Genomic DNA, 12,809 nt, shown 5'->3' on the forward strand with positions numbered 1-12,809 from the left:
TGATTGAAATTGTTTATTCCCCATCTGACTCCAATGTTCTGGTAATGATTTTCTTCTGGAGTGCTTGTCTCTTTATTTGTTGTGCCTAGTACCAAAATAGATAGTACAACTCTATTTTTCAGGGCCCCAAGAGGCCGGGTTCATGTGGGAAGATCAAAGGCTCTGTCTGGAAATTGCTACCATTGGCATTGACTTAGCAAAAGAAAGAGAGAGAGAGGAGGAGGAGAAACAAGAAGCCCAGAAAATAATTTTCTAAATAACCAAATCTTGAATAAAAGAATTAGCTATATATTTTATTTTTATTGAAACTCTTAGTTAAATTTTACTTAGTTTAAATTTATTCTTAGCCTATTTAAGTGGCAGCACCAGATTCAGTCCTAAACTGTGTGGCTCCAGAATCTTTGAAAAAAAATCACTCCACTCCACTTCGTAAGTATACTATGTTACAAGGTACAAAGTAGAAAAGTTAGGGGTCTGTTTAGGGGACAGTTGAGTTTTGAACAGAATGCAGAGTATACATAGGAGAATAATAGGAGGCAAGGGCAGAATATTAACATGGGGCTTTATCTTGAATGATCTTGGTTGCCAGTTTCAAGATATACTTATTGTATATCAAATTTACAAATAAAAGATTGCCTTACAAACTAAATAACACCCTATAATTCATAAAAAGTTATTTTGCTCAATCTGTTTTTCAAATATGATATGATTGTGTCAAAGGAACTTTAAAAAATGTTTTAATAAAATTTAATAAATTCTTAATTTGTTAGATTCTAAAAATACTAGTAGAATCTTCAATTTTCATGGAATTAGTCATATAATTGTTTTTCTTTTGATACTTTGAATTAATTACTCACAAATATATGATGCTTCTGTTTTTAAAAATACAGTATCGAAACACTTGTCATAATTTATTCTTTTGTGTTTACAGGTTATTATTTCATTTAATATGGTAAAAATAATTTTTGCTAAAGTGCTAAAGTTTATTATTTCAAATTTCGACTCCAATTTAGCTATAGTGTGAATCTATGCCACATTATGCCAGCATAATTTGGAATTTAAAAAGTCAAATTACCAACATCATTCAGATATATAAAGTGTTACTATAAATTATTATAAATGATTTGTTTAAAAAACATACTCAAGCATAAACATCCCAAGGAATGTTGTCTACTTCTAAGTAGTCACTTTGGGAGGCTATCTGCTTATTCTAATGATATTGCCATTGCTCTCAAATTACTTTTGAAACTACCCTTTTAGAACTGCCTTGAGGCCTGTAGCACATTTGTCATATTTTGAAAGTAGATGTAATATCTAGGTATATTTAGAAATCACTCGGAAACGAATCTTATGTGTAATCAAACTGAGTAATATCATAATGATACTGATTTTCTTGGTGATACATATGAAGACAATTTCAAAAGAAAAATTCCAAAATATTTTGAGACATAATAGCATAATTTAAATCAGTATATAACGCTCCAAGTTGACTACATTGAAATCTAACATTCATATCAATTTATTCAATCATGCTGCATTCAGTATTTATCCACTGCATTGTGCCAGTTTCAGTTACTGAAGGCATTTGGCCTAAAAGTAAAGCTTTATACTGCCCACACTGCCCTTCCTCTCACCTAAAGAGAAAGAGGCCATAATTTCTTCCCAAGTGGTGGGGATTTAAAATTAATCTTCACTCCCCAAATCCAGTATCCAGTGTACCCACTGAAACATAAACTTCCTTCATAACCTCCACTGTGGGTGCCAAGCATCTTATATGGTACATGGTTTATTTTCTTTTCCAGCTGAAATTTTGAACTATAATACCCTATTCTGAACCTTCATCTATCTGCCAGCTCCCCTATAATCCCCAAGAACTGGACCCAATTTTTTACACCCCACCCATGGACCAGACTCCTACTTCACTGGATATATACCTACTTATAACCATGGCTATTGACCCTTTCTGTCCTGAAACTCTGCTAATGTCCAGAAATGCCTGCTGCCATATACCTGCCAAGTAGATGAGACCCTATGAACAGCACTTCTGATTGCTACCACAGATACTATATTTAGGATTTCTAAACACACTTCTTATGGGTTAGCTTTACTGGTCTGAGTTTATTCCCCTCTCTCCACCCCCCATTGAGCTCTCACAAGCTTCATGATCAAATATCTGTGGGTGCCAGCATTATATGCCATATAATCATGATATTTTTATGTAGATTTTCATATTTTACCAAACTCTTTCACTTATGTTGCATAATATGACTATCATAACAGTTTTGTAAAGCAAGTAGTGCTGGCATAATAAAACAGTTTCTGCTATATTTGCTTTATGAAAATCTCATTGTTTTACAATCTCATCCTGAAATACTAATTACGTCACTTTGTCTGATATCTGGATGCATCTTTCTTTTCATTGTCAAAGATAGAAAATGTTTCATTAAAGTTTTTGCTTTCAGTGATAAATATTTAGTGAGCACATAATCAACTGAAAACTTAAAAATATGAACAGGAGCCTTCCTGCTTAATTTAATAGGTGTCAATTATTCATTTTCATAGCAGGCTACCAGACCATACTGTGAGAGAAGATTGTTTTATCTCCTTCTCCAATGTAAAGAGTTTAACATCAGTCTTTTAAGCATCATTGTTAAGGTGATATTCATGGCCAGGAAAATCAAACTTTTAAAGGACTAAGAATATCTAGCATATGCCAAGTGTTTTCTATGTCACAGGCACTGTTTCAAGCTCTTTTACATGTACTGAGCTGCCTTAATCTTGGTAACAACCCTATGAAACAAGCACTATTATTATCTCCATTTTAAAGATAAGGAAAATGAGGTCTAGAGATTTTAATTAACATGCCGAATGTAAAAAAGCTATCAAGTAAATCAGGGATATAAATCCAGGCAGTGTGACTTCAGAGTCCTTACTCTTAACCACTAAAACATACCACCTCTTCGTTAGATGTACAGGGCAATTTAACATTTAGGTAGTATCTTCCTGAGGCATTAAGATCAATTTTCCATTTCAAGAAGAAAGTCAACATAATAGTAAAACATAATAATGAAACAGAAGATTTTGTAATATACCAACTGTATACAAATTGATTTTGACCAGTGACTATATCAACACAAATTTGAGAATCCCTTTGTATTGCTGTTCTAGGCACAATGTAAAAATATTAGTGGATCATTTAATAAAAGAAATAAATATTTCCAGTGAGTTAATTTTTATAAAATAATGTTTAAAAATATCAGCAAATGGGTAGCAAAGATTACTATTATATTTATGTCCAGATCACTAACAATAGGCCTAATTCTACAGTCTTTATTCAGGTTATTCATTAAAAATCTGACACCTCCAAGATTTTTAGAGATCATGAATTTCTACTCCAAATATAACTGGAGGTTATTTTTAAAGACTGATGTATAGTAGGTAGGATTATAAGTAGTTGTGATTTTCTTTCTACTTTTAATATATTATTTCCCTCTAATTTTCACAGTATTACTGTTAGAAAATCATTTATTTTATTTTGTATGAATTTTCATTAAAGTCAGTGAACTAACCTATTTAAGGTCTCAAATGGCCGTATAATGCTAGGTGTGATCAGGGGTTAATTAAGTATTGAAATGAAGAAGAAAATACAGGTCTGCTTGAGGCATAATTGTGAAATTAGTAAATTTCAGTGAGGGATAGCACAAAAAAGCAGCCCTTTCAGCTCATTATGTGGAATAAATAGCCTAGACAGTATATGTGAAACAGATAAGATGGTAATTCAAAAAACTAGGTACCCATAGAATGATGTATAATCTGTCACTGGCATACACTTTCTCTGAGAGGTAGGACTCATGAATCTGCACTTCTATCCAACTCCCCAGTGACTCTTAAGCACATTAAAACTTGAGAACCACTGTAGTAGATGCTCAATAAATGCTTGATAGACTGAGTATGAAATTTTAGGAAAGCAGGATGAATGTTTAAGTTTACTTGCTTCCACAGGTCTATGAACCAGCAAAATATATACATCTAAAAGAGTTTATAAGGACTTTCAAAGAAGAATAAGGGAAAGAAGGGAAATAGGACAATTAAAAAAAACTCAATGTCTAAAATAAAACAGAAAAGTAAAATACTTCGTTCTAATTATCTTCTTCCTCAGAATATGGAACCTGAAAATATGGAAAATGCAAATATGGAAATTGAAAATATGCAATCTGAAAATAAGGAAGTTGAGTCTCTTTCTTCAGTTACTGCTCTTCAAGCCCTCTCTAAGCTACTTTATCCTGAAGAAGAGGATGATTTTATCTCTGAACAGGTGGTCATATATTTAAAGATAATTAGTTCTGTTTACACAATGTCATGAAACGGTATTTTAAAACTTGTTCCAGCCTTGCTGTGGGAGCAGGGCTATGTCATTTGATATAGACACAGGAGGTTGCAGGGCTGATTATGTATGAGATTATAACCTCTAGTACATTTGTAGCAAACATAATTACATTTTTTTCTAAACCACCTGAACATTGAATAGGAAAATATTTCTGTAACTATGGTAACAATGGCCACAATTCAAAATACTTGTCATTTATATTTATAGCTAAAGAATGCTTGACAGCCATTGCAAAGAATAGTCACTAGCACTTTTTAAGCCCAGGCAATATTTCTATTAAACAAATATTTTCAATTATGCAGTATCAGTCGGCCCCCAAATTCCAGTACCCTTTTTTAAATTTGTCTACATAAAATATTTTGAGGAGAATAATGGGGCAAACTAGTTTGAACCTACAGAAATTGGCTTCTAGGTACATTTCAGGAAGAACTATGGAGTCTAACTAGTTAAGTTGCATTTAGGGTAACTCTAGGGGAGCTTGTATAGCAAGATGAATTTCATTATGGTTAAAATCCCCTAAACTGACCTTTGGTCACTCCAGTGTTTCTGCCAATATCCCAGAATGACCAAAAGAATTTCATGTAACTCTCTGTTCTCTTTACTCTTATTCCTACTGCCTTTGCTTTCAGACTGCCTATGTGAAAGGCTAAGAAAACTTGGACAGTTTTCTTGATTTATATTGATTTGTATAAAATTATTTTAAGGAAAATTTTCATTATTATGTTCAGTTTAGCATGAATAAACCATCTCCCATGAACATACATGGCAATTTACTCATCCAAAAAATTTTTTTTGCCTTAATATAGAAAAACAAACATAATCTGACTAGGCATCAAATTCAGTGGCTTAGATGGATACTGGATTATGCTTCCACTCTCCAGGAAGAGCTTTGGAAAGTAAGGACAGAATCAAATAAGACATGTGCCTTAGTTTGCCAGAGCTGCTGACAAATACTGCAAAACGGGTTCGTTTAAACAGTAAACATTTATTGTCTCATTGTTTTGAAGGCTAGAGATCCAAAATAAAGATGTCAGCAAGGGCATTCTTTCTTGCAGGGTCAGTAGCATTCTGGGATGGCAGTCCTCTGTCACATGACAATCTCCCTCTCTTTGTGTCTGCTCCTCTGATTTCCATTGACTTCTAGCTTCTGACTTTTTCTGACTGACTGCTTCTCAGTTTCCTCTCTTGATAAGGCCTCCAGTCATACAGTTTAGGACCCACCCTGATTCAGTTTGGCCATAACTTAACTATTAACAACGTTATATTTGCTGTTTTTTAACTCCTGAGAGGCTCTTAAGGCCTGCGGGAAATAAGGTTCACAACTCTTCACATACATTTCATTTTGTAAAGTTGCATGAATTGCAGTGATAAATTCCTCAGAAAACGGATATGGAAACATAGTAAAGACTCAAATGATATTCTTACAGAAAACAATTACTAGGTGGCTGTTAATGTTTTTTATTATCCCAATCCATTTTTCACTTGAAATTTTAATCTTTTCATCTTCTTTTTTTCATTAAGTTAATAAATTGAAATTCCCTTCTGTTCTGACATACTTATCCAGTCATCTCTGTCCATGGAGAGCATAACATTCTTTCAGGAATGTTGAAGTTTCTATTTCTACTGCTTTAAATTTTCCGTGGAAGAAGGTGCTTGACAAAACAAAAGGTCCTCATGTTAAAAAAAAAATGCTTTGCCCTGATTGACTATTAGTATTCTGGTGATTAATAATTTAAGAAAAGTACTACAAGTTTATATGAACTTCGTTATTGAAAAGAAAAAAAAATAATTCCAGAATACTGTCTTGTGATTTTCACATAAAAATACCTGTAATATGTTAACTGCAGACATAGCACTTTTGAAGCACCTTTTTGGGAAAGAATAGTTACTGTCTTAGACACTGTTGAAATGTTATAGATTAATTTCTGATTTATAGTTGTTGGAATACTTTAGCATAATAAAAACCCAAGTGAGCTTTTCTACCAGCTTTCAAGGACATACACAGCTCTCCTTGCCCAAGCAAGACATTATAAATTTTGTTTATGTCTAAAGTCATGGGACATAATAGCAGGGCCTGAGAAAGGAAGAGTGAGGGGAACTAGTTTGCCAGGATTCAAGAAGCTAAAAAAAATTTTGACTACCAACAATGGAGTGGATTGGAGCTGCAGAATCTGACATCAGGAAGAAAGATTAGTAAGAAATTGGGATTTCCTTGAAATACCAAAGAACCCCTGAGAGGGGCCAATGAAGTAATTATATGTGTAATATACATTGGACTTAGGTGAAAAAAATTAAAGACTGTTCTTGTACTGGCAAGTCAGGAGAAGATAGCAAAATAAAACTTGTATGAAGACTGAAGTGATTCAGCATGTTTTCAAGACCATTAATTAGGGGTTGTTGTTTAAATCCACTAGTTCAGTGTCATGAGGTGATGGAACTTGGAAGTGTTCCATACCTGTGGCAGAAAGAAGTTATTAGTCATTTGAATGGGTCATTTAGAGTCAAAATACTTACACTCTAGTGGTTAGTTTTTATTTTTATAAAACATTCCCAAATTTTTAACCACCATCCTAACTATGACCAGATACACTCTAATACCTCAAAGGTGTTGATGCACTTGAACTAACACTTACTTAAAACCTTCATAGAAATTAATGTGGCTCATTTCCTTATTCCCAGGGATATATGATTCACCAGTGTGGAATTGAGTGATCTAGCATGACCAAATACCAAGTCTTTCTAAGGGTCTTTTAAATGGAATATTTGTGGGAAGGACCAGGAAAATATATGCAAAATAACACTTGACATCTCTCTGTCTCTCTCTTGTATAACAATGATACATAATTAAACTGGAAAGCTCTATGAGATTTTAGATGGAAAATTTATAATATTTAAATCATTACTAGTCATTTACATTTTACAAATAATAACTACAGAATTATTTTTTCTTTTTCCCCAGTCAAATCATTCATCTACTGTTGGAGCCATGGGACCTGGGAATATTGGACCACCAAAAAGAGAAGAGCCCAAAGGTAAGTTATGTAATAAAGTGTATAGATCAATATAATATGTTATTTTTGTAAGTAGGTAATTATAGAGAGTGTAATATTAACCAACACTAGCTTAGCACTTACTAAAGATGAACTAAAATAATTGTAAATATGGCGAACAGTCATTTACAAATAAAGATGCTGTTTTTCACCCTACTATTTCATGTAAGTCATTTATCTAGTACTGGAAATTAATTTGCCTAGAATTATCCACATTTTTGGTATATATTCTTGAGATGGAAGACCAAGAAAGTCATGTATGGTTAGATAATATTTTATTATTTAGGGCCTAGTTGCCAAGATCTTTAGTTTATTCTTCTTCTATCCTTCTATATTCTAGCAATTGCATAGAATTCATTCATTCAATCAATAAATATTTATTATGTATCAGACAGTATAATGTGGTCTGTGAGACTATGATGGAGTTCAAAATAGAAAGGATTCCTGCCCTCATGGAGGTAATAGTCTTGGCAAAGACACTAACACAAATAAGTATCCAATTTTATCTTACATTGAAATATTTATAAATAAAAGTTTATAGAGTTGGATAGTTGGAAGGTGTTGGAGTGTAGAGCTCCAGAATTCAGTACTTCCACCAAAACAACTATTAAATAGGCAGAAACTGTCTGAAACACTATTCTGAAACTTCCTTCAGAGGTCAGAAGAACACTGTACAGCAGAAAGAAGAGGCTGATAAATATGGTAAAGAAGAGTAAATTACTCTCTCTGTGTGGTCGCTACAGGCACCCATCCCTCACCCCACTCTCATTGCGGGTCACAACAGGTTCCAGCCCATGGCTAGCTCCCTGTTGACAGAAAGGAATGTAAAAATCCTCTTCCCCAAGACTAGGGATGGGCACATCTAAACACTGATTATGGCTTTTTATTCATGAATTGAGATCACGGGGCATGAATCTGAAGACAGCAATTGTTTCAACTCTCCATGGACAGCAGGAAAAGCCATTATATCAATCCACCCAAATAAAGGTAGTGGAACTCATTGTTTCAACCCGCCCAGAAAAAGGCATCAGCCCCCATTGTTTCACCCTGCCCAGGACAGACACAGTGGCAGTGGAGACTTAAAGATGATGCTCTACCTTAGAGCTGCAGGAGATAGCTCAAGGTCCACATTTGCTGGACAGGCAAGGAAATCTCAGATTTGGAGAGCTGTCAGAGAAGCTCTTGGTGCCCTTCCTGATACCTTTCCCAGGGCACTTTGCAACCAGTTTGTGCCTCCTTCATGTGCATCTTACCCTATTTTGGCAAGGAAAGACCATCTTGGTGACCTTCATCCCAGAATTTGCCCTCCAGGTAAAAACTGCAAGAGATAATAAAAGGAATGTAAAGCTGTAGAGTTAGACAGTCTGAGACAAAGGACTGACATCTTCATATATCTGGGAGAAGGAGGTTTGTCTCCTGGGAAACAGAGGGGACAACCAAACTCCTGTAAAAAGGGGAACTTCAAAATAACTAGCAAGCAAAAACCCAAGACAAGACAGAGGCCCAGAAAGACAGAGAAAATCATGCAACCACATTCACTTTGGGCAGACCTTCCTGATAGAAGGGCTGAAACAAGAAATTTCCATCTTATCACCAGTTGGTTACAAAAACAAGAAAAATAAATCTCAAGGAATAAATCCCAGAGTTAACATTTTAAAATATCAAAATGTACAGTGTGCAACAAAAGAGTACAAGACAAACAAAGAAACAGGAAATGGTCGTGCATCCAAAGGAAAAGACAAAAAGCACAGAAAGCACCAATGAAAAAGAGAAGAATTTGTACATACCAAACACAACCTTTAAAAATGATCTTAAAAATGCTCAAGGAGGCTCCTCCCCTGCCATAGTTGAACCCATCTGTGATCCAAAACTTCTTAAAAAATGAAGCCTAATATATTACCCAATTCAATTAGTAGAAAAATGAAATAGTAATGATAGGTTTAAAGGTTAGAAATAGAATACATACCTTAGGGCAGGAAGAGGGAAGAAAATGTGTGATGTAGGGGCATTTTCAGGACTTGGAGTTGTCCTGAATTATATTGCAGGGACAGATGCAGGGCATTATATATCCTGCCATAACCCACTGAATGGACTGGGGGAGAGTGTAAACTACAATGTAAACTATAATCCATGCAGTGTAGCAGTGCTCCAAAATATATTCACCAAATGCAATATATGTGCCACAATGATGAAAGAGATTGTTGATGTGGGAGGAGTGGGGAGGGGAGTGGGGTATATGGGAACCTTTTATATTTTTTAATGTAATCTTTTCTTTGTGATCTATGTATCTTTAAAAAAAGACAACTAAATAAAATTTTTTTAAAATTAAAAATGCTCTAGGAGATGAAGGAAAGTAAAGTAAAGGATATCATGCAAACAATGAATGAATAATGTGAGGGTCCAAGAAAAAAAACAAGTTTTAAGAAGAAACAAAACACAATTATTAGAGTTCAAGATGATAAGAAAAATTCCCAGGAGGGTTTCAAGAGCAGATTGGAGCTGGCAGAAGAAAGAATCAGTGAAGTTGAATTCAAGATAATTGAAAAGAGTCAGGCTGAGGAGCAGAAAGGTAAAGGAAATATTAAAAGTGAAAATAGTCTACTACACTATGGGACACCATAAAGAGTACCAAATAGCCTACTACACTATGGGACACCATAAAGAGTACCAACTGATATGTTATGAGAGTCCCAGAAGGAAAAGAGAGAAAGGGACAGAAGGAATAGTCAAAGAAATAATGACAGGGAAGATGTGACTCAAGTAACAGAACTTCCACCTACCATATGGGAGGACCTGGGTTCAATCCCTGGGGCCTCCTGGTGAACAGGAAAAAGAAAAAAAGTGTGACTGCATGGCAAGCCAGTGCCCGCACAAGTGCCTGCGTGGTGAACCAATGTCCTGCACAAGCGAGTCATGTAGCAAGATGATTAGGCAACAAAAGAGAGACAAGGGGAGAGAGAGTCAAGGTGAAGCATAGCAGAAATCAGGAAGAGGTGGCGCAATTGACAGGGATCCTTTCTCCCCATCAGAGGTCTCCAGGATTGAATCCTGGTGAATCTTAGAGGAGAGAAAATGAGAAGAGAAGACAACACAGACAATAAAAACAGCAGAGTGGGAGGAGGGGAAGGGGGAAATAAGTAAGTAAATCTTTATAAAAAGAAAAATTAAAAGAAATAATGACAGAGAACTTACTAAAAGCAAAATAGCAAAAGGCATGAATATGCACATCCTAGAAACTCAGAGACCACCAAACAGGATAAACAAGAAAAATACACTCCATCTTATATTGATAACACTATTGGTTACAAAAGACAAGAAGTGAGTTCTGAAAACTGTGAGAGAAAAGCAACATATTATATAGAAGGGAGTATCAGTTAGACTGAGTGCCAATTTCTTGACAGAAAACATACAGGTAAGAAGGCAGTTTGTTAAAATACTTAAAGTGCTGAAGGGAAACAATTTTTGACCAAGAATTTTATATCAGGTGAGGCTCCCTTTCAAAAATGAGGGAGACATTAAGACATTCTCAGATAAATAAAAGGAGAGGGAGTTCATCACTACTAGATCTGCCCTACAAACAATGCTGAAAGGAGTTATTCAGACTGAAACGAGGAAACTAGACAGTGGTTTAAAGTAGCATAAAGAAATAAAGAACTATGGTGAAGGTAACCATTTGGGCAATTATAAATGCCAGTATTAATGGGATCTGCCAGAGACATGCATAAGTAAATAAAGCCTCAAATAGGGGTGCTCCTGAGGGCTCTAGAGATGTGTGGACGCTATAAGCAAAGCACACAACGTATTGAAATCAGCACCCTGTTAATGGACCTTACCATGGAAAGTATGACAACCAATTTCCCCAATGTAACAGTTAGACTCTTTTATAATTTCCCTGGACATGATTCTTCTACCTCTTTTATTTGAGCCTATAATTACCACTATACCCATTAAATATATGTCCCAGTGACCTAAATCTTAGGCCTGTTCATATGCCAATTGAGGCGTGAATCTCAGCAGAGTTGTAGCCAACACCTATTGTCTAGTTCATTGGACTCACCCAGGAAAGTGAACAAAATGATGATGATGTACAACATCCATCCCCCAAAATAGAGTATTTACAACTGCAAGCAAGACAGTTTCTTCAATCTGCCCCATAAGATCTAAGCCCCCTCCCAATCTGAAGCAGAGTGGGCATCACCATCCCCAAATCCAGAAGGTTGAGGAATGAACAGACATAAGGGAGGAATGCATACATTGACAAAGTAAAGGTATCATTGTATTAATGGAAGAACGTGCAACAATGATATAAAAATAGTGGTTACTTGAGGTTCTGAGGGGAGAGGGAGGGAATAATATGTTAAAAATAACATAGGCATTTTTAGGACTTGGAATTAAGTGTAAAACACACTGTAAACTGTAGATCTTGGTTAGTAGCAATGCTTCAATATTTATTCATTAGTGGTAACAAATGAAACACATTATTGTAAGATGTTATTAATAGGGAAGATGAAGGAGGGGAAATGCTTAGGAAAGTATATGGGAATCCCGTATACTTTCAATGTAACTTTTCTGTAATCTAACACCTCTTTAAAAATAAAGTTTGTGATATGAAAAAAAAATCCAGTGTTATTGTATTGTATTGTTTGGTATGTAACTGTACTTCTTATTCACCACAGTAACCACAAGGGAAACAGATGAAAAACATATCCAGAAAGAAGTGAGAACAACACAAGAAAGCAAATATAAAAGTAGGCATTAATGGAATTAAGGGTCAAAAAAAGGTATAAGACTTACAAATGCTAAATAGCAAAATGGAAGAAGAAAGACCTGTATTATAGTAGTGACTTTAAATGTTAATGGACTAATTTCTCCTATCAAAAGGCAGAGATTGGCAGAATGGATTTAAAGTCACAACCCAGCGATATTCTGTCTCTAAGAAATTCACTTTAAAGATACAGATAAGTTGATGGTGAAAGGATGGGGAAAATATACCATGCAAGTTGTAACCAAAAGAGAGCTGGGGTGGCTATGCTAATATCAGATAAAATAGACCTTAAGTAAAAAACAGCTATGAGGGACAAAAATGGCCATTATGATAAAGAGGACAAATCAACAGGGAGATATAATAGTTATAAATATATATGCAACTAAAAGCAGAGCCTCAAAATATATGAAGCAAATATTGACAAATTTGAAGGGAGAAATTGATAATTCAACATTAATAGTAAGAGATTAACATATCACTTTCAGTAATATATAAAGCATCTAGTCAGAAGATCAATAAGAAGGTACAGGACTTGAATGATACATTAAACCAACTAGACCCACCAGATATATATAGAACACTGCACCCAAAGAAAACAGAATAGACA

General features: G+C 35.0%; 1 protein-coding gene across 1 annotated transcript in view; it reads left to right on the plus strand.

Moving 5' to 3' along the window:
• The window catches only part of DNAAF6 (dynein axonemal assembly factor 6), a 140,273-nt gene that overhangs the window by 36,261 nt on the left and 91,203 nt on the right, over positions 1 to 12,809 (plus strand). Inside the window, exons 2-3 of the mRNA XM_058291303.2 lie at positions 4,160 to 4,315; positions 7,347 to 7,419. Of these exons, the coding sequence (XP_058147286.1) occupies positions 4,163 to 4,315; positions 7,347 to 7,419 (226 nt within the window). The 5' untranslated portion in view covers positions 4,160 to 4,162. The remainder of the gene's footprint in view (positions 1 to 4,159; positions 4,316 to 7,346; positions 7,420 to 12,809) is intronic.

This window comes from Dasypus novemcinctus, chromosome X (genome assembly GCF_030445035.2).
Source record: "Dasypus novemcinctus isolate mDasNov1 chromosome X, mDasNov1.1.hap2, whole genome shotgun sequence".
Lineage (NCBI taxonomy): Eukaryota > Metazoa > Chordata > Mammalia > Cingulata > Dasypodidae > Dasypus > Dasypus novemcinctus.